Source organism: Emiliania huxleyi (assembly GCF_000372725.1).
Source record: "Emiliania huxleyi CCMP1516 unplaced genomic scaffold EMIHUscaffold_27, whole genome shotgun sequence".
Taxonomy (NCBI): Eukaryota; Haptophyta; order Isochrysidales; family Noelaerhabdaceae; genus Emiliania; species Emiliania huxleyi.
In genome coordinates this window covers 640,137-660,254 of record NW_005200011.1, presented here as the reverse complement: position 1 = coordinate 660,254, position 20,118 = coordinate 640,137, and the positions used below count along the sequence as shown (strand labels likewise).

Below are 20,118 nucleotides of genomic sequence, written 5' to 3'. Positions count from 1 at the left end.
CTCGTCGTCGCACGTCTCGCTCTCCGGCGGCTCGCTCTCCATCGAGTTCGTCGTCCCGCCTTCGGGCGCTGGATTGTGGACGGCCCTGTCGTGCTCGGCCGTGTTCCACGGCTCGACCCCGGCTCCCTGCGCCTCGCGCACCGCGTCGAGGGTCCGTTGTGACACTTGCCTCTCGCGCCCGTGCCGAAACCGCAGTAGGCTGAGGTGCCCGATCTGGTAGGCCTTTGTGCCTTTGAGGGCTCGCGGGCCTCTCGGCACCCCCTTGAGCCTTGTCGGCCCTCGGCTTGCGTGGCTTTGGGGCGTCTCCTCGTTGCTGCCCCTCTCAATGGTGGGTGCTAAACAAAAGTATGTGTATGAGACCGACGCGCCCGTGGTCGCAGTTCTTGCGCAGCGGCGGTTAGTGGTTAACTAACCCCGGAGATACCCTTCGGAGTCGCTCCTCCTCTCGCAAAACCCGTCAAGCAGTCCGCCTCCCGGGCATGTTAGTTCTAAGAGCTACATACACTGAAAAAATACCCTCGGAGTAGCTCCTCATCAGCAGTCCACCCACCTCCGTCCGGGTATGTATGTATACATACACTCACTCACTAGAGAGAGAAAGAAGACCAACCAAAAATCAAATCGCAAAACATGCATGCCGCTGAAGTCGCCGCGGTGGCAAATGGCTAACTAAATAAAAGATTCGCGACAAACGGCAAAACTTCGCCACGCCGGGAAGGGGGGGACGAGAAAAAATTGCCGGATTGTCAGTGCGGACAAACGGCAAAACTTCCGAGAGGGGGGGACGAAAAAATGGATTGCATCGTCTAGTGCGGCCGCCCCCTCGGATGTCGACAAATGGGCAACCACGAGCTGATCGTCCGTTCGGTGCGGTCAGCGTGCCCTTGGGAAAGTTCCTCTTCCTTGCCAAGCGCGGCGAGCTCTCCGCCACATTCATTGCCTCAGCCGCATTTGATCGCTCCAGCCGCCTCGTACGAATGGGCTTTGATTCGACGCGTCAGAAGCCTGTGTGGACTCGTGCGCAGCCGCCAGGGATCGAAGTCTTCCATACAGAACTGCGACTCCCCGCCCACGGGTTTGAGCGACAGCGGGCGAAGGAAAAGCTCTACGACCACTTGACGTCTCCTCAGAACTGCGCCGCCCTCTACGACCTCTACTACCGACCCAGCGCTGTCGAGGACGAGGCGCTCGTCCACTCGTTCGTGCGAATGTTCATCCGAAACCAGCGGGGGGCTCTCAACTACAGGCCTCGGGACGAGGATGAAACTCAGGTCCTCGAGGCCGGCGCCAAGCGCAAGCGGTACTCAGGGTCGTACAAGGATGCCTCCGGCAGCGAGGACGAAGAAGAAGACGACGAGCAGCCGCACAGCGCACCCATGGTCATCGACTTGACGAAGATCGAGGCCGTCCAGAGCATCGACCTGACCGACGATGAGTAGATTTCTCCGGCGAGTGTGGTCCGTGTGGGCACTGGTGGGGGCTCGGTGTTCATTTGCCCTGGAGAGGGAGCGAGGGAGGAGGCCCTGGGCCACCCGGCCTGGGGACGGGGAGGGGCTACTCGCGGGCCTAGTCGCCTAGAAGGCGCCCCGGCGCGCAGGCGGAAGGGATGTTGCGGGCCGATCACGTGATAGAAGGAGATCGACAGATACCGCCGATATAGGAGCGCCCGCCCAGGCTGTCGCGTTTGGTGACTTGTTTGGTGTGTTGTGTGCGGCTCCGGCTGATCACCTGCGAGTGCGACATGGCATCCACATGGAGCCACGCAGGCAGACGCAGAGGGCACTCGGCGGACTCCAAAGTGTACACCACCATGTTGGAGATGTTTATTGTGCGGTGCCAACGCGAGCGATTCTTTGGCCTTTACACGCTTTTCTCTGCAAAGGCTATCTATATTCTTTGCATCATATTCTCTCTGGGCCCTCTATATACTATATTCTCGAGAATGTTCTCGAATATTGAGAATATTTTGACCTCGCGTAGATCGACGGAGACCAAAAGTCGCTCCAAACCCGCTCAGAACCTCCAAAACTTAAAGATTTCAGTCGGCATCGACCCGAAACCTACTGTTGAGGGGGGAATAGCTGTTTCGAGCTCTCTCGTCAAGACCGTTTTAGACGCCGCACAGCGGCAACGTCAAGAATATTCAAGAATATCTTTGGACTCGAGGTCTACTAAGGTCAAGGGCTGCGGAAAGCTCGTATATTCTTGAGGGAAAAGCCGGCCGGGGCTGTATTCTCGAGAATATTCTCGAATATGGAAGTGCGCGGGACCCTCTATATTCTCAAAGATATTCGAGAATCAAAGAGATATATTTGCCACTTTCCGCACAAACATGGCACCGAACCAGCTGAAGCTCTCGACTCGTCGACCGAGCTCTGGACGATGCCGACCTCAAACCACCAGCGCCAGCAACGACGTGCCACGGCTCGCCGCGCCGCTGTTGCGACCGACGACGTGCCCGACGCCGTCCCGCGGCCGAAAGGAAGAGGCCCGCGCAACCACTTCTGGGACCCGCGGCCGCCGGGCGTGCGGCGGCACAACGAGTCGAACGAACCGAACCAGCGCAGAGCGGCGCGTCTCGCGAGCGCCCGCGGCCGCCACGCCGACGCCGTCCGCGGCCGACGGTGGTCGCGAATCAACGCGGCGCGGTGCAACGAGGCCAAGTCCTTCCAGGCTCCCGCCAGCAGCGCCTCGTGGCGTGGGCTGCACGGCCCTTCGAGACGGCCCGGGGGGCGGTGAGAGACCTCTCCCGCCGGCATGGCGCACTATATCACCCGTAGAGGCCTCTTTATAGTCGCCTTTTGGCACCTCCTCTCTCCACGCCGCCGATTAGACCTCGCCGCATCGCATCGCCCCCTTCCCTGCCCCGTCGCCCTCCTGAGCTCTCCCTCCTTCGCTCCAGCCATGCACAGGACAGCTGGGCCATTGGCCCGCGTGCCAGGCGTCCGGGACGGCCGGGTATCGGCTCCGTACTTTGAGCCCTCTTGGGCCACCCTCGCGTCCACCGGCCGGCAGAGCACCGCTTGGGCGACTCAGACGGCCCGCCCGACCAGCGCGTTCGATCGTGCCGCCCCCACAGCGTCAGTGGCGTGCGTGGGGTGGCAGGCGGCGTCAGCGCAGCCCCTCGTGGGGGTGCCCACCGCTCTCCTCTCACCGCTCCCCCCCGCCCGTGGCACCCCACACACTCGTCCCTCCTCAGGGGCGCAAGGCGGCACGGCACGTTCAGCGCTTGCCTCGGCCCACCTCGCCTTCACGCCCGCCACCGCGACCAAGGAGGTGGCCTCGGCGGCCCAGATGAAGCCCGTGCGGCTCGTTTGGGAGCCGCATGCCGTCCCTCTCTCGCCGGCGCTGCTCACCACGACCAAGCCTACGCCGAGGAACCCGTCGCGCCCGTCGCTCACGAGCTGGTGGCTCGCATCGACCGAGCCGTCCAGCTTTCTCACGCCCTGCCCACGATCAAATTCGAGACGACCAACATCCGACCACAAAAAAGGCCCGCGCGTGCTGCGCGGGCCGGCGAGCGACTAGCGAGCCAACCTGCTAGTATGGTGTAAAGGCCAAGCGATTCTAAGATCAGGGATGGCGCGCACCTCCCCACTGCTGAAAAGGGAAATCTAAGTTCCAAATCTCGAATAAATCTCGAAGCACACTTGGATGCTCTCACATGGCAGGTAACATATGCGCCACGCGCCCCAACCGCTCCTCTGGTCGCCGCCGGCCTCCGCGGCGGCGGCGATGTCCCAGCGCCACCCATCGGCCAGCCCTCAGATCGATCGATCGGCGCTCAAAGTCGGCTTCAGATCCGAGAACGCTGCTGGCGCCGCCGCCGATCCCAGCGGCGACGCCAGCAGCTTCCTCTGCTCTCCAATGCGCCGAGAAGCGACGCGGGGGTGCTCGGCCCGCCATGGACGACGAAGGCTCCGCCGGGCGCGCGTCGGCCGGTCCGGTGGCACCCTCTGCGCGCGGCACCTGCCGGCGCCCCGACGACAGCCGTCGCGCCGCCGCTGATGGAGGGGCGGTCGGCGCCGCTGCCGCCGCGCCGCCGGTGGGAGGGGCACTGGTGGTGGCCTGGGCGGCCCTCCGCCGCCGCTCGGCGCACCCGGGCAGAGCGGTGGCAGCCTGCGCCGCCAGCGCCACGGCTTCGAGCGGGGCTGCCGTGCGCCTGGCTTCGAGCGGGGCTGGCTGGCTTCGAGTGGGGCGGTGTTCTTTTTTCTACTTGCAAAATTTGAGCCAATTGAGGAAACTCAAGCGGGCAGGCTGGAAGCACTGAGGGACGGCCGATTTCCGCCTTGGCCAAAGCACAGGTTTCGATCCGGGCCACCGCAAATTTTGATCAGCAAATTTCGAGGGGCGGCCGCAAATTTTGAGGTAGATTTTGATTGTCAAAGCGCGTCCGTCTTGCCGCAGGATAGAGCATATAGGCGGCGAACACCCACACGCGACATCCCACCACTCAACTGGACGCGTTCAGGTTCACCTCCCCAGACACGGCTTACGCGCGGGCGCACAGCCGTCCTCGCTCAGGCCATCGCATTGCGCTCTCCCGCGACCGACCGCGCGCACCTCCCGGCTCTGGCGCCGATGACTTCTAGCGCAGGCGGCCGCCGGAGGACGCAGCTCTTTGATGGCGAGCATGAACGGCCTGCGTTCCTGCTCGAAGACCCGTCTCAGGCGCCTAGTTGTCTGGTGCCTAGTTGTCCTCCTTCTTCTTGGCCAGGTTGAGCGCGCGACGGGCCCGCGACGATGCCTTGGCCGGCGCAATGCTCTCATCGCGCGCTGCCCGGTCCGCCGAGCCCGGTAGAGGCCACCAGAAACGGGAGACGCGGCACCGCGCTCGTCGTGCCCCGGGGCGTCTTGCTGGGAGAGAAGGCTGGCGCCCTGAGGCGGCATTTGGTGGCGTGGGGAGTGCGGAACGCTACTGGCGGCGTGACAGGGCCTCTCTCGGTTGCGTGTGCCGCCCATCGGCACGCGGGTGCGCAGACACCGCGCGACTCTGCCCGCTCGCTCGACCCTTTTGCCGCGAGAGGGCGCCGGCCGCGTGTAAGAGGTGGCTGGCGCCCTGAGGCGGCATTTGGTGGGGTCAGCGTGCGGGGCTGAGTCTTAGTCGTCGGCGCTGGGGCCAGAACCCAGCGCAGAACCCTGCAACGCTGGCATATACAGACACAACAAGACTAGCCCTAACCCTAACCCTAACCCTAACCCTAACCCTAACCCTCTAAGAGGTCTAACCCTAATAACCCTAACCCTAACCCACCCCGACCCCCCAAAACTCCACACCGCAAATTTGAAAGATCTTGATGAAAATCAGGCCCGACTGCAAATTTCTTGCGCCTGCAGATTTTGAAATATAATTTGGCAAATAAACGTTCGATAAAATTGGGGCCTTGCCCTTGGGCCAATTTTCCGCCCAGTGCTAGACCTAAGTGCTAAGACCTGATCTTAGAATCGCTCCATCGGAGCAGTTGTTTACACGAGTTGATCACTTGATCAACGCGGAGTGAAGCGCGGAGTGTGAGGAAGAGATTGGTGAAGCGACACTCGGCAAGCCTCACACTCGTTCTAGCTTCTACACACGCGTGCTAGCTCTCGCTCGAGAGCTCTGGGGCATTGCACGCTCACGAGCCACTGGCAGTGCAAAGCCCGAGGAAGCGCGCAGCAACGCGGCGCCCACCCCCTCGCCCCGCTCGTACCAGCGTGCCAGCTCGGGAGGCGGCAGCGGGGGTAGCGTTGTTTCGGGCCGCATCGTGAAGCCCGGCTGCTTGAGCCGCAACCCTCCTTGCTCCGCTGCCACGCCGTGGGCGGCAGCGGCGGCGGCCGCCGCCTCGGCGCTTGGGAGCCAGAGCAGCCGTGCCGCCCACTCGAGGGGGAGCGCCTCGCGACCGTTGGAGGCGGCGTGCAGCTGGCGGAGCAGCGCCGAGCGCGCCGCCGGCAGCAGGGCGAGGCAGCAAGCGGCGGCCAGCGGCGGCGCGGCGGCGAGGGCGCGGCGGAGGGATGGCGCGTCGCCGCGCCCGAAGGCGGCGACGATGCGTAGCGCCTGCACGACCGCGGGTCGCGCGGCGAGCAAGGGCGCGGCGGCAAGCGCCGTGCTCACCTGCGCCGCAAACGCGAGGCGGGCTTGGAGGGCGGACGGGACACCCCCGAAACATTTCGGCCGACGTCTCGGCTGGCCCACAATCTGCCTCCCTCGGTTCGCCACTTCTCGGCGCAACGTTTCGGCGACGTCTCGGCGACGCCGTGGATATCTCGGGGAGATCGGGGAGATCTCGGCGCGCCTCCACGGGCCGGTCAGCGTGGAGCAGCACAAAGTAGCCCAACAACTCCGCCTGCGGGACGTGGACGTGTCGGCGGACGCGCTGCTCAGGCCGGGGGGGGGGGGGGAAGTCTCCCACCTCTGCCTCGACCTCCGACTCGTCCTCGCCCTCCGCCTCCGCTGCTGCCTCCACCTCTGATGCTGCCGTAGCCGCATCCGCTCCCGCCCCCCCCGCTGCCGCCTCCGGCCCCGCCACTCGGGCCGCAACCACCTCGTCGCCGGCTGGCCCCGCACCAAACTCCCCCTCGCCCGCCGCCGTGCCAAACGCCCCCTCGCCCCTCGACGCCGCCAGAGAGGGCGCGGCACGAAGCAAAGCCAGCACCCGCTCACAGCCCGCCGCAAGGTCGAGAGAGGTAACGCCCCTGAGGTTTGCCGCACACGGCTCGGCGCCCGCCCGCAACAGCAGCCGGATGACCTATGGACGCGCTGCGGACGCGTCGTGGACGAAGCGTAGAGAGGTCCATCCCGCACCAACCGCCCTCCGGCAAGCCTCCTCGTGACCGCTCGGCGGCGGCGGCGTCGCCGCGGACGCGGAGGCGGCGGCGGCGGCGCGACCGACCGCCTTTGAGAGCGGCGTGTCGCCCTTCTTGTTGGCCGCGTCGGTGGGTGCGCCGTGGGAGAGGAGCAGCGCGACGTGTGCGGCGTGCCCCTTCTGTGCCGCCGCGTGAAGCAGCGTCCACGAGTCGTACATGCCGCCGCGCATCGCCTATGGACGTCGGCACCCCGCGGCGGGCTGCGGCAAACACGGGCCGCCCTCCGCCCCACGCTCGGGCGTGGCGCACCGCGCTCGCGGCGCCGCCCGCAAGGAGGGGGCGGAGGGCGTCGGGCTGCTCGCGGCTGCCGTTGGCGATGGCGAAGGCGCGCGCCAGCGTAGCCTCGTCCACCGCACCCGCGGCCGCCCGCGGATGGTCGGCCCCCAGCGGAGCCGGCGGCGGCGGAGCGAGTGCGGCCGGTGTGGCCAGCGCGACGGCTGCCGGCGCGGCGGTTACGGAGGTTGCGGAGGGCTCGTGCTCTCCACGCCCCACCGCTACCCTCGGCTTCGCGGGCGGCGCAGCGTTCGCCTCGGCCCCGTCGAGGCTGGCGTCGGCGTCGGCGGCGCCAGACTGCGTGCAGAGGCAGAGGGTGTCGCCTCGCAAGTCCCCACCCTGACTGAGACTGCGCGCGCACCGGTCCCACCGACGTGCCACTCTCACTACCGGTAGCCAATCGTGTGCAGGTCTGGACGGCCGGCGGGCGGGGCGGGTGCCTGCGCTGAGATGAGGACGTTGCAGAGAAGCATCCGATTGTGCACCTGCACACGGGCAGGCGCCGCCCTCTGCCACGGCTCCGCAGCCTCTCGCGGTGGCCAGGCGTGCGTGCGCTGTGCAGAGGCGAGGGCCAATGACATGTCCACGACGCGTACCTTTGGGCACGAGCTCACGAGACCACGCCCCTTCGGGTGCATCGCAGCATCTCCTCTTGTTCTGCATCTAAGGCACCGCACGCGTGAGTGGCCGCTCGCCTCGGGCGCGTCGAGGTGCGCGAAGGCAAGCTCCATCAGTGCGTGAAACCTGCTCGCGCCGAGGCAGCCGTGAGAGGGCACCGGACCCGAGAGGCGAGTTCCTTTGGCGTGTGTGCTCGGGCCTGGCTATGCGAGCGAGCAGTCGCGGCGCATGGACCCGCTGCACGGTGAGGTCCTGCGCTACCTACGGTGGCGCACATGGCACCGCCGTGGGCGTGGGGGGGCGGAGTGTCGGCGGCGAGGGCTGCTGAGAGAGCACCGCCCGCAGCCGGTCCGAAATGAAGGCGCAGCGCGCGGCGGCAGGCACGTCGGTGCGTGAGGTCCACAGCCCGAGTAGGTGGCGCGTGGTGGCGTTGAGCACGCTCTTAGGGCGCAGCTCCGAAGCTGATGGTGGCGGCGCACCGGCGGCTGGCCGCTGATAGCGCTTGACGACTAGTCGCGGGTCGGCAGCTGGCCGCGCATCCCGCTCTGTGCCGGCCAGCTGCTCGAGGACGGAGAGCTCGCGAAACGCCTGGCGCTCCGCAGCCTCAGCGCGAGAGCACATGCCGAGGAGCGTCCCGACGGTGGCCATGAAGACACACCGGAGAAGGCGCGCGTGTGCTTGCCCCCGTCTCAACCCCCCGTCTTCAGCCAACAGCTCTCATCAGGACCCCGAGGTGCTGGGGTGCTGCCAGCAACCAACCAACTCACCGGCGAGCGGAGCGAGCCGAAGAGTTGGGGCCAACCAAATTCGTGAACTGGCTGTGAACGTCAACGCCGCCCGCAGCATCGAGCGGCACGTCCTCCCCACAACCAGCGGCGTGTATTGCACCTAGGTCGTCGGCTTTGCCGACGGGCGACGTGCACGGGACACAGGGACGGGCGAACCACGTACCCGAACAAGCATGATCCAGTTCCAGAGAACGGGGCATTGCACCTACATGGATCATGGTGCGGGACCTGCGCTGGGGCAGCAACCAACAACCTGGATGGGGACGGGGTGCCGCGCAACCGACGCCAACCAGCAGCGTTCACAGCACAGTGCGAAACAGGGGTTGCAACCTGGTAAAAAGACGGCTCGCTGGCGAGATGGAGATTTATTTCTTTTTTCTTACATTCGCTGGTGCAGATCGCGTCCTTCTCCTCTGTGAGCCTTCGCGCAGGCGAGCTGCTGCCCTCCCTCAGCTCCTTCCCTCTCCCTCTCCCTCTCCCTCTCCCTCCCTCAGCTCCACCCTTCCCGGTTTTGCGCAGGCCAAGCTGCCGCCGCTCATCGACACCTCGACACCAAACCTCGACACCGACTTGACACCTCGACACCCCATGCCAACTCGACCAACTCGACACCCCTCGACACCCCTCGACACCCCTCGACACCATCTAGGCGGGGACCATGCTCGTCCGTGTCAAGGTGCCAAACTCGACACCTCGACAGACGAGACCCATTTGGAGTCACAGAGTTAGAAAATCAGGGTTTGCAGCAGCAATACTTGGCTGGCAGTACTTTTATCCCTCAGTTGCAGCCTCTCAAGTTCTAGCTCAAGTTGCAGCTCCTGTTGATGTAGCAACCATGGCAGTACTCAGGTAGCCCTCAGGTGCTGCGCAGCACCTTGTACAGTGGCAATGAATCCTCACACCAGTGAGCTTGTGCCATGAGTGCGGACCTGTGGTCCATTGCGCTTTGTGCACTGGCGACGCTGCGACGGCGACGCTGGCAGCGGCGGCGACGCTGCTGCGATGGGGTACTGTCGCCCTTAGCTGCTGGACAGCACCTTGTGCAGTGGCAATGTCCACTGACTCATGGCACCAGCCATCCAGCCTGTGCCATGAGCGCTGTGGTCAGTTGCGCTTTGTGCGCCGGCGAGCGGCGACGCTGCAGCGGCGACGACGCTGCAGCGGCGACGCTGCTACATGGGGTGTGCTGTAGCCTTAGGTGCTGCGCCTGCACAGCACCTTGTGCAGTGGCAATGACTCCTGGCAATGAGCTTGATGTCCTCAAATGTCCACAGAGTATACTGGTTGTGCTCACAGGTTGTGCTACATCAACAGGGGTGCAACTGAGAGGCTGCAACTAAGGGACGAAACAGCTTTGCAACTGCTGCCCAAGTTTTGTTATGGGATGCAACTGCTTCCTGCCACCTTGGACACCTCGACACCTTAGACGCTAAACACCTGGACAACACTCGACACCCGCTCGACCCGCTCGACCCGCTCGACACCCTCGACACCCCTCGACACCCGCGACACCACTCCTCGACACCTCGACACGGACAAGCATGGTCCCAGCCTCGACAGGCCTCGACAGGCCTCGACAGGCCTCGACAGGCCTCGACAGGCCTCGACAGGCCTCGACAGGCCTCGACAGGCCTCGATAGGCCTCGACACCTCTATCCCTTTGGCCTTTACGAGAGTTCCGGCAACCCGGAGGGAAACTAGAGGGTCCCCAGCACTTTGCGTTTCTGGAAGTTTCCAGGGAACCAGAGGGTGTTTGGTGCCCCATTCGGGTTCCATTTGGGAAACTCTGGATTTTCCCAGATTTTGAAAATTGTTTGGGGCCAAATTTGGAAGGGAACCGGGGGAACCGGCCAAATTAGGGGGGGGGGGCCGCCCATTGCTGGGTCCCCCCCCGGCCCTTTAAAGGGGGGGGGGGCCCCCCCCCCCCCCCCCCCCAGGCAGCGCCCTGCTGCGGGGGGGTCGGGCCCCCCCCCCCCCCCCAGCAGGAGCGCTCTGCCTGTGGGGGGTGTTGGCATCTCTGTACAGACAGCAGCTGTAAGTAAGTAAGTACGGTTAGCGCTCCAGTGGCGAGATTTTATGGTCGACTCCATAACCAGTGGTCTCACCGGCGTACCCTCCTACTGCCAGCCGGGCGCGGGGCACGCCAGTCTCTCTTCTACGCCTCTCGTGCCGCGCGCGTTTTCGAAAAAAGAAAAGTGGACGCTCCACTACGACAGCTCAGTCGATCGATTTCGACGAGCGAGCGATCCGAGGATCGAGCGGGGGACCGATAGGCTAGGGAGATCAACGCTGATCGATCAACGTCAGCCGAGACGCCCGAGTGAGTGGCTCACACTATACGGCTTTTAGTGTGGTAGTACAAGATAGACTCACCATGGTCACATCTCACAAGTCGTTAGTAAAACGCCAGCACTCGACACGACGAAGGTGTATTGGGCTCGAAGGCGCGGTGAACACAACCGACCAAACCTCTTCTATGCCTCTCGCTAACCTCTTCTATGCCTCTCGCTAACCGTACCGCTAAAACACGAGCCGAGGTGGGAGGGGGCGGCGGCGGCGAAGAGGCGGGAGAGCTGGGTCCAATGCCTTCTGCTGCTGGGGGGGTCGGGACCCCCCCCCCCTAGCAGCTCTGCTGCTGGGGGGGTCAGACCCCCCCCCCCTAGCAGCAGGGATGCCTTTAGATGTGCAGGGGGGTACCGAGCAGTGTGCGGCCGCTCTGGGTATTTTCCAGGGTATACCCGGGGTTTTCCAGGTATACCCGCAAAATACCCCGGTATTTGCCGATTTGGCTGATTTGGGGCCCAAACCAGCCTCAGACTCGGCTCAGTTTCCCCAGGAAACTAGAGGGTGCTCTAGGGAAACTAGCAGGAAACACGGAAAGGAAACCAGGCAGGGTGCGAGAGGAAACTCTCGTAAAGCCCAACTATCCCTCGACAGCAGCTCGACACCCTCGACACCGGGCCTCGACACCTCGACACCAGGGCTCAGTGTGCTGCAAGACGAGCGGCGTGTTGGATTGGTGGACAGCTAAGAACATGGCAGCCTACACTGAAAGTCGCAGCGGAATTACCGGGTACAAAGTCGTCAGTCGAAGAAGCGGGGGGCGCGGTGTGTATATGGCGCGTAAGCCGTAACCGGCGTTGGTATGCGCTCTGGGGCTTTAATATTGCTGGGGCTTGGTTATCGGACACCGCTCTTGCGTGCGCCTGCCGTCCGGTAAATACTCACAGTCGTGTACAAGATATGAATAGTTTGAAGATCTGACGAGTCGTGATCACAGGGCGTGTAAATGGTTTGGTGTGAGAAAACAACGGACAGGACGGCTCCAATAGCTAAAGGTCAACATCCCCTCCGGCTACGACAAGATGCACGTGATCTGGTCCTCACGGGGTTGACCCGTCTCCTCCAGATCGAGACGGACTCCAGGGACGACCGAGCAATATTTGTTCATTAATTATTAGTTGATGCTTTTCGCACGGATTGCCGGTCTAGCTCCTCTTGTAGCTCGATCGGTCACACCGCCACGACCACCGCCGACGTCTCCTGGCGAGATGATGGCATGGAGAGGGGGGACGACACTGCTTCTGCAGCGTGCACCTCGATCCTGTACCGTCGGTTTGTTAATGACCCCCCCCAATGTTGAACACACCAGTGAGGGAGGGCGAGACGATCGAGGGGTCCCGTAACCACGCGGAATCGACCCTATCCAGTGCTCAAGTGCTCAGGTACAGCGGGAAGGAAGGAAGTGACTCAAAGAGGTCGAGCCGCACACTGATGGGGTGTCTCCGAGCTTACTGGAGCTCGTGATGGACGGCCCTGAATGTCCCCCTGACACACAGAGAGTCACTCTGACGGCACACAACACCCTATAACTGCGTCATCGATGACCAGCCTGCCATGCGTCGCCGGTGCCGCATTCGTCGCAGTGCTTCTGAGGCGAGGCATCATTGCTGAGCGTTTATGCGCCATGCATGGCTCGCGCCCCAGGCGCCTGCGGGAGAGCTCCTGGCTGAGCGTTGAGTCCACAGGCGAGTTGCGCTGGCCACGATCGCTGCGCCAAAGGAGCTCCGCGGCGTTGGAAAAAATCTTTCTTCGTGTCCCGTGCCTAGTGTAAGAAAGAAAGAAAGAAAACAACAACGCAAACGAGGGATGGGGGAGGAGGACAGGGTCCACACCTGCACGAGCAGGATTTTGGAAGGACGATCCGGGGCACAGGTGGGGTGCTCCTGACAAGCAAGGGACACGACAGGCTCGCAGCGCGGTGCACGGTGGACTCCCAACCGTCGACCGTCGTGCCAGAATTTGGCCTACGTTTTTCTCGCCCAGTACTATCTATATTCTTTTTCCGTATTCTTTCCGTAGTCTTGTCCCAAACAGGGTCTATATTCTCGAATATGCCAAGAATACAGCTCCCCAAATCGGGCCTATATTCTCAAATATTCTTTATATTCCCGCTGAAAATCGCTGAGAATCGCTTCGAAAAAGAATATAGAATCGGACGAATAACGTAGATCTATAAAGGCCAAGCCAGAATGCGGCCCGAAAAATTCTTTCGCGGGCTGTTTGTTCGCGCCGGCAGTTCGGCGTTGTTCGCGCCGGCCCGTTCATTCCATGGATGAACCACTGCCGTCTCGAATGCAGTCTAGAAATCCGCCGAGCCTCGACCCCTTTCTGTACGCCAGCGAGATGGAGATGGGTCTCTCGCCGCAGCACGGCGCTGGGCCATCCGATGCAGAATGGCGCGCGTCCACTCGCGGCGGTCGAACCTACTGGTGCGCACCTTGAACCCCCCTCCGGTCATCTGCAGGTACGGCCCGCCCATCACCGACGAGTGGAAGGCCTCGCTCGAGTCGCTGGGCGAAGCCGCGCGCATCCATCGCATGGAGGAGTTCACCTCGACGGCTGCAAAGCTGCTGTTCAACGCCCGGGAGTTTCACGGCGCCGCCTTTCTCTTCTCGCGCGCGCTGCACATTGCGCAGCAGGCGAAGTCTGTCTCCGATGAGACCGTCGCCGCGCTGACCAACAACGTGGCCGCCGCATACCACGGTGCCGTTCATCCCGGCGGAGAGCGGTGAGCGCTGTGAACACGAGAGGAAAACGGCCGTCGCTTGTAGGTCTCGGGGAGTGGGACGAGGCGGTCGACCGCTTCAAGACCGCCATCCAGCTCTTTGAGGCGCTCGAGGCGCGGCGGCTCTCACCCCTCGCCGCCTCTCCCGTCCCCGCACCACCCAAAGCCTCTCCCTCGCCGCCAGGCCAAGCGGCACAGCATCGGCAAGTGGCTGGACGGGGACTCGACGCAGCGAAAGATTGACTTCATCCGAGGGCGGATGGAGCTGGCAGCGAGGCGCGCGCGCGCAACAAACACAACCCGCGGAATGGCCATCCCAAGCAAGCCGGGGACCGTTTGCGTGCCGATCTCATCGCCCTCCGCTCTGACACGCAGGCACGAGCGGCCGCCGCCCGACGAGTGGCTCGACAGTAGCGGCACCGTCAGACAGGGCGGCGCGGACTATTTCGACAAGAAGGCAAAGGTCGCTGAGAGGTAGCGCCCCCTGCGCAGCCCTGGGGATGGTGGGACGTTTCTCGTTTGTGTGTGCACATGTTTTCAAAAAACAAAGAGGTGCAAATGTGGGTCCATGCGGCACCGCATCTCGCATGATTGTCCCCAGGCGCAGTTATTGTTATGGTGTTATGGCTCTCGGGGCATAGCAGCCCATAACATGTTATGGGTTGTTATGGGTGGTATGGGGCCGGCCCCTTAACACCCATGAGACTGGATACATGTTATGGACAGCTATGAGAGAGCCGTCCCGGATCCACGGTGTTATGGCCCGAGACGCAAGCGAGGCCACACCGAACTGCTCGCCGCTGGAATTTCGTTTCGCGCGCTGCCGCGCGCGAGTAAATAAAAACGGACACCTCTACTGTGAGATGGGTAAAAAGGAACAGGTCCCGCGCGCGAGGTTCGGTCGGCATCGATCGCCAAATATTTTCTCTTTTGCCCTCAAGTTAAATTCAATAACACGCGCTCAGCGGAGCCGCCACTTCCAACGTGCCGAACAGGGGCGCGTTCTGCTGCTTGCTCGGAATCTCGACGACGGCTAGCCACATGTCCGAGCCGAGGTCGGATGGCCGGGCACACCAAACGGACATGACGCTCTGAAACATTTTCGGCGTCCAAGTTAACACGTCGCCGACTCGTCCTTCGATCCCTCGGGAAACGCGTAGATTTGCAGGCCGTTTGACGCGTTGATGGCCCACGCCTCTCGGATGTCAGAGCACACATCGAGTTGTCCGTGTGCTCGTCCTCCGCCGACACATAGTTGAAGCCGGGAACCCTCTTGAAGTCGGAGACGCGCAGGTCACGCAGGTCAACCGACGAGGGCTTCTGGCTCTTGAACATCTTCATCCGGTAGGCCATGGTTGGCGGGCGCTCCGAAAGAAGAATTTTACAATTTCCGAAAGAAGAATCTTACCCGTGCCCAGTGTTGTGCGAAAGAAGAATTTACCGGCGAACGCCGGGATACGCGCGGCGGGGCTCCAAAAGAAAAATCCGTGGGACACATAACAGCTGTTATGAGGTTGTTATGCTGGCTGTCATAACAACCAGTGGGATGTGTTATGAGTGTTATGAGGTGTTATGAGGTGTCATGGTAGGGTGGGCATAACAGCCATAACAGCGATGGATGTGTTATGAGGTGTTATGAGGTGTTATGAGGTGTTATGAGGTGTTATGAGCAGCCAGCCATAACAGCCATAACACCTGTTATGGCCGCTCCCATAACCTTGACTGGGGTCAAGCATGAGAGCGATTCTGAGAATGGGCCATTCTGTCCCGGCGTCCACCCAATACCGAGAGCGGTGATGTCCAGTCTGAGCCAGCGCTGTTCTTCACCTTTCTATACCTACCTATACCGCTAGGGGCGCGACGGGCAAAAGAAAGAAAGAAAACAAGCAGCACAACCACAAGGCCTGGTAGGCTGGTACTCGAGTAGGGGCCTGCCAAGGGAGAGATGGGAGGACGGCACGCCGCCACCACACTGCAATCTCTCTCTCTCTCTCTCTCTCTCTCTCTCTCTCTCTCTCTCTCTCTCTCTCTCTCTCTCTCTCTCTCTCTCTCTCTCTCTCTCTCTCTCTCTCTCTCTCTCTCTCTCTCTCTCTCTCTCTCTTCACTCTCGGGATTTTAGGTATTAGGAGAGGAATGTGATGGCTAACTAACCGTCGCGCTCACAACCCTGTTGCGCCTTGGGCGTCTGCCTCTTCCTTTCTCTCCTCGCAGTCTCTCGCCTGGCCAATTATCGCGGCGACCTTCATGACACCTCGCGGCCGTCCTGTCCTAAGTAAGTAGCTGGCCTAGCAGCCACTGGGAACTAGCCGCCGGGGCAGTCGGAGAAGGGGCAACTCCGTGCACTGACGGTCGGCCGCCAGAAAGCACGCCTGCGTGGATCGCGTCACACCAATCCTCGCTACCCAACGCGGCCATCCACCTCGAGAACCTCGAGAAAGCCACGTCTCGAAGTCAAAAAAAAAAGGGTTCAGGTCAGCCGTATCTATACGCCGCGCCGCCTCTCCTTGCTCCCTCCTCGTCGGCAGGGGCCGGCCTCCTCTCTGCGTTTACCCCCCCCCCCACCCAGACTATTTATGGAGTGCTCGGAGCCTCCTCCCGCGGGAGTCGATGGGCCGCACCCGCCGTTGCCTGTGAGCGCGTTGCTGGTGGCAGCAACGATCGCCACCGTCGGCGTCGTTGTCGCCTTCCTTATGTGGTCGAAGCTGCGTGGGTGGAGGCCGCCGCCAAAGGCGATGAAGGAGATGGAGTGCTCCCGCGCCGCCGAACCGACCGCCTCGACCGCCTGCCCGCCGCCCGTCGAGGCGACCGCCGCGAATGCAGTGAGCAGCAGCCGCGACGAGACGGGAACAGCTGAGACGAGCCCGGCGTCGCTGGCGCTGGCGCGGCGCGTGCGCGCGCTCGGGCTGCACCTGGGCGACAGCTTCGTCAGTGGCATCTCTGTTGGGCTGCCCAACAGCGCGAGTGGCCGCCGCGTCTTCGACTCGACGAATCTGCAGGCCGACTGCCCGCCGGCTCGCGCGTAGCCTCCGCTCCTCCACCGCTCTCCCCTCCGGCTCCGCAGGCCCTGCTGCGCGGCGAGAGCCTAATCGAGCCCCTGCCGCGCCCGCTCGTCCAAGCCCAGCTCGCGAGGAACGTCGTCCAGGTCTCCAAGAGCCCGACGGGCGAGCGGCTCCGCCGGCCGCTCTCTGCGCTGCAGGAGGTGGTGCAAATCGCGTCGCGGATCGGAGGGTTCGATCTGGCCGCCGACTTTGGGGTCGACCCGCGGATCGTCGAGACGCTCGACACGACGTACGCCCTCGCCATCGGCGCCGGTCTCCAGGCGCTGCAAGACGCGGGCCTCGTGGACGGTCCTCCCTCCTCTGCGAACCGGCGCCGCACGCCCACGCTGCAAGGGCGGGCGGGGGCAGCACGCCTCGAGACCTCGCGGTGCGGTGCGAAAAATAGGCACCGCCGCTCCGCCTCGGAGCCGAACTTCCACGCCGCGGCCGCCGGCGCCGGAGGCGGCGTCGGTTGCGGTTCGGGCGCCCCCCTGCCGGGCTCGAGCGGGCGGGACAAGCCGTGGAGACTCGACAAGAGGCACCGCGACGAGACGGGTGCGCCTCCTCGCGCGCCTCCTCGCGCGCCTCCTCGCGCGCCTCCTCGCGCGCCTCCTCCTCCCGCGCCTCCCCCCGCGGCCGGCCGGTGTACGGCGCGAGTGGTCGCCGTCCCGTCCCGTCCCACCCATCCGCGTCGCCCGCCCGCTCCCCCGGCGCAGGCGTCATCTTTGCCGCCTCCTTCCCCGCCCTCGACTCGCTCGTCGACGAGCTCTCGCGCTTCATGACGGACGGGTTCGCGCGCGCGACGGGCGCGGCGAGGCGCTCCCTCGCAGTCGAGCTCGAGGCGCACGCCACGCGTCTCGACCCGCCCGCCCGGCAGGCCCTCCTCGACCTCTGCGCCGGCTTGCTCGCCGGCGAGCCGGTCGTCGACTTGGACGCGGCCGCCGGCGCCTCTCCCGCCGGCGCAAAGTCGGCGGCGGCGGGCGCAAAGGGCGCGCCGGCGGCCGCCGCCAACGGCGTCAATGGCGGCGGCGACGGCGGCGGCGCGCCTCGGTACGAGTTCAACCGCAAGCTCCTCTTCAAGCTGCTAGTCATGGCCAACTCGCAGCTCGCCGAGCTCGTCGGCGCGCGCGGCCCAAACCTGCACATCAATGCCGCCTGCGCCGGCACCACGGCCGCCATCTCCCTCGCCTGCGACTGGCTGCGCGCGGGCCGGTGCGCGCGCGTGGTTGTCATCTCGGCGGACAACCCCTCGTCGGACTCGCTCCTGCCCTGGATCGGCACCGGCTTCCTCGCCCTCGGCGCCGCCTCGACCCGCCCGTCGGCGGCGGAGGCGGCGCTCCCTTTCGACAAGCGGCGCAACGGCATGATCCTCGGCGCGGGGGCGGTCGGGCTCGTCCTCGAGACGGACACGGTGCGCGACTGCCCCGCACACCCCTCTCTCCGCCCTCTCCACCCCCCCACCCCCCCACCCCCTCCCTCCCTCCCTCCCTCGCTCGCTCCTCGCTCACTCGCGGCGTGCCCCTTGCCCGCACCGCAGGCGCTGGCCAGCCGCCCCGCCGCCTCGCCGCGGGCAAAGGTGCTCGGCACGGTGCACACAAACTCGGCCTTCCACGCCTCCGCCATCGGCACGAGCCACGCCGCCGAGACGCTCGAGGCGCTGCTGCAGCAGGTCGAGGCGGTTCACGGTCTGACCCGCACCGAGATCGCAGACGCGCTGCTCTACTTTTCCCACGAGACGTGCACGCACGCGCGCGGCGGCGGCTGCGCCGGCGCCGAGATGACGGCGCTGCGCGCCGCCTTTGGGACCGAGACGCGCAAGATCATCATCACAAACACCAAGGGGATGACCGGCCACGCGATGGGCGTCTGCTTCGAGGACGCCGTGGCGGTGGCCTCCCTCTCGAGCGGCTTCGTCCCTCCGGTGATCAACCACGAGCAAGCCGACCCGCTGCTCGGCTCGCTCCGCCTCAGCGAAGGAGGCACGCACGACGCCAAGTACGCGCTCCACTTTGCTGCCGGTTTCGGCTCGCAAGTGTCCTACGTCCTCTACGCGCGCTGTTAGTGGCCGATCGGCCCCCCTCTAGGCTCTCAGCCGCCTCTGCCACGGCAGGAGGCTGACGCCGGTCCACTATAATCACTTTACACTCAATATTGCTGCATGGTGTGTGGGCGCGCGCATGCACTTTGGGTTGCAGCTTCTCACCACATCCACACGCACACGTACACGTACACCCCATGCCACAGCACGTGTGGGATCTTCTCACTCTGTGCCCACACGCCACACCGCAGGTTCGTTGACTGTGTGAGCGAGAGAGAGTCATGTTCTGTATTCCGAAACGACACTGATACCTCCCCTCTCGCCCCTGCTCTGGCGTGTCTGACTCTGAGCGAGACCGAGAGTCATATCTGTTCTATATATTCCAAGGCTAGGGTTTACCGGTATCTAGGTCTGCAGATAGTGCAAAAACGGTGCCAGATAGATATCTGGTTGCTCTTTTCCGCGATTTTTTACAAGCAGAAATCTGGGCAGAGATCTGGTTGGTATCTGGGGTCACCTCGCGCGCTCACCTGCCGCGTTGTCCCGTTGAGAGTTGTGGGCCGACCGGCCGGATTTTTGCGGGTGGTGAAGAAGAAATATTCCGGGTGGTAAAGGGCCCGAAAAATATTCTTCACGCAGCATTCACACAGCTCAACTTTACCGGCATCAAGAAGGAGGTCGCGCCCGCCGATTCGACCCCGGTGCTCGATGAGCTCGAGCAGTACCTCGCGGAGTCCGAGGAGTCGAGCTCGACGTGCTCGCGTGGTGGAAGGCCAAGGAGACAAAGTGGCCGGCGCTTGCCAAGATGGTCAAGCAGTACTTCGCCGCACCGGCCTCCTCCGCGGGCGTCGAGCGCGTCTTCTCGGCCGCGGGCAAGATGCACGGCGACCTCCAGAAGCCGTCGGCCAAGGACACCACGCTCGAGCACTCACTCTTCGCGGCGTTCAACACCGAGTAGGGAGTCGACTGGTGCGCGGCTTGAGCGGCAGCGCGGGTGAGAGGCACCGCGGGAGCGCGCCTCGACCCTCCGGCCCTCGCGCCCTGCCGCGCCCGCGGTGTGTCGCGGCCGCTGTCCGCCGTGCCGCGCTGTCGGAGCGTGTGGGTGTGTGTCTTGGTGTGTCTGGACGGTCGTATCTGCTTGGTATCTGGGTGTGACGCGCTCTTTTACTAGTAGAAACAGAAGTGGCTCTGAGCCTTCAGATATCTGGCAGATACCCAGATATCTAGGTATCTGGTTCTAATTCTAAACCCTAGCCTTGCTATATTCAAACGAGACACTGATATAGAGGAAGGGTTGGAAAAATAAAGAGAGTCTAAAGAAATAAATTAGAAGTTTCCAAAAAGCTAAAAGGGGCGCAAGTTGCGCGGCAAAGAGGCAAAGTGTAGTCGCGTTATCGCGTTAGATAATCTGCCCCACGCCGTCTCTGCACTCTGGCAGTAACCGTCTGGCTC

The 20,118-nt window shown here is 63.6% G+C and overlaps 5 protein-coding genes across 5 annotated transcripts; 4 read left to right on the top strand and 1 right to left on the bottom strand.

Moving 5' to 3' along the window:
• The first annotated feature begins 2,717 nt into the window (after positions 1-2,717).
• Positions 2,718-3,565, top strand: EMIHUDRAFT_435435 (hypothetical protein). The gene is made up of 2 exons (XM_005777041.1): positions 2,718-2,820; positions 2,857-3,565. The coding sequence occupies exons 1-2, from the start codon at positions 2,758-2,760 to the stop codon at positions 3,526-3,528; spliced, it is 735 nt and encodes a 244-aa protein (XP_005777098.1). The 5' UTR covers positions 2,718-2,757; the 3' UTR covers positions 3,529-3,565.
• A 113-nt stretch (positions 3,566-3,678) lies between these two features.
• On the top strand, positions 3,679-4,008 carry EMIHUDRAFT_310287 (hypothetical protein; the record flags this gene model as incomplete). The annotated part of the gene is made up of 1 exon (XM_005777040.1): positions 3,679-4,008. One exon carries the CDS (start codon positions 3,679-3,681, stop codon positions 4,006-4,008), a length of 330 nt encoding a protein of 109 aa, XP_005777097.1.
• Positions 4,009-5,566: 1,558 nt separating this feature from the next.
• Positions 5,567-8,382, bottom strand: EMIHUDRAFT_101066 (hypothetical protein; the record flags this gene model as incomplete). The annotated part of the gene is made up of 6 exons (XM_005777039.1): positions 5,567-6,091; positions 6,390-6,725; positions 6,870-7,016; positions 7,093-7,413; positions 7,969-7,995; positions 8,071-8,382. The coding sequence occupies 6 exons, from the start codon at positions 8,380-8,382 to the stop codon at positions 5,567-5,569; spliced, it is 1,668 nt and encodes a 555-aa protein (XP_005777096.1).
• A 4,794-nt stretch (positions 8,383-13,176) lies between these two features.
• EMIHUDRAFT_450574 (hypothetical protein) lies at positions 13,177-14,068 on the top strand (the record flags this gene model as incomplete). The annotated part of the gene is made up of 4 exons (XM_005777038.1): positions 13,177-13,261; positions 13,330-13,568; positions 13,637-13,704; positions 13,775-14,068. The coding sequence occupies exons 1-4, from the start codon at positions 13,209-13,211 to the stop codon at positions 14,066-14,068; spliced, it is 654 nt and encodes a 217-aa protein (XP_005777095.1). The 5' UTR covers positions 13,177-13,208.
• A 2,017-nt stretch (positions 14,069-16,085) lies between these two features.
• KAS2 (beta-ketoacyl-ACP-synthase) lies at positions 16,086-19,127 on the top strand. Its single transcript, XM_005777037.1, has 5 exons — positions 16,086-16,586; positions 16,652-16,959; positions 17,035-17,183; positions 17,345-18,039; positions 18,166-19,127. The coding sequence occupies exons 1-5, from the start codon at positions 16,164-16,166 to the stop codon at positions 18,688-18,690; spliced, it is 2,100 nt and encodes a 699-aa protein (XP_005777094.1). The 5' UTR covers positions 16,086-16,163; the 3' UTR covers positions 18,691-19,127.
• The last annotated feature ends 991 nt before the right edge of the window (positions 19,128-20,118 follow it).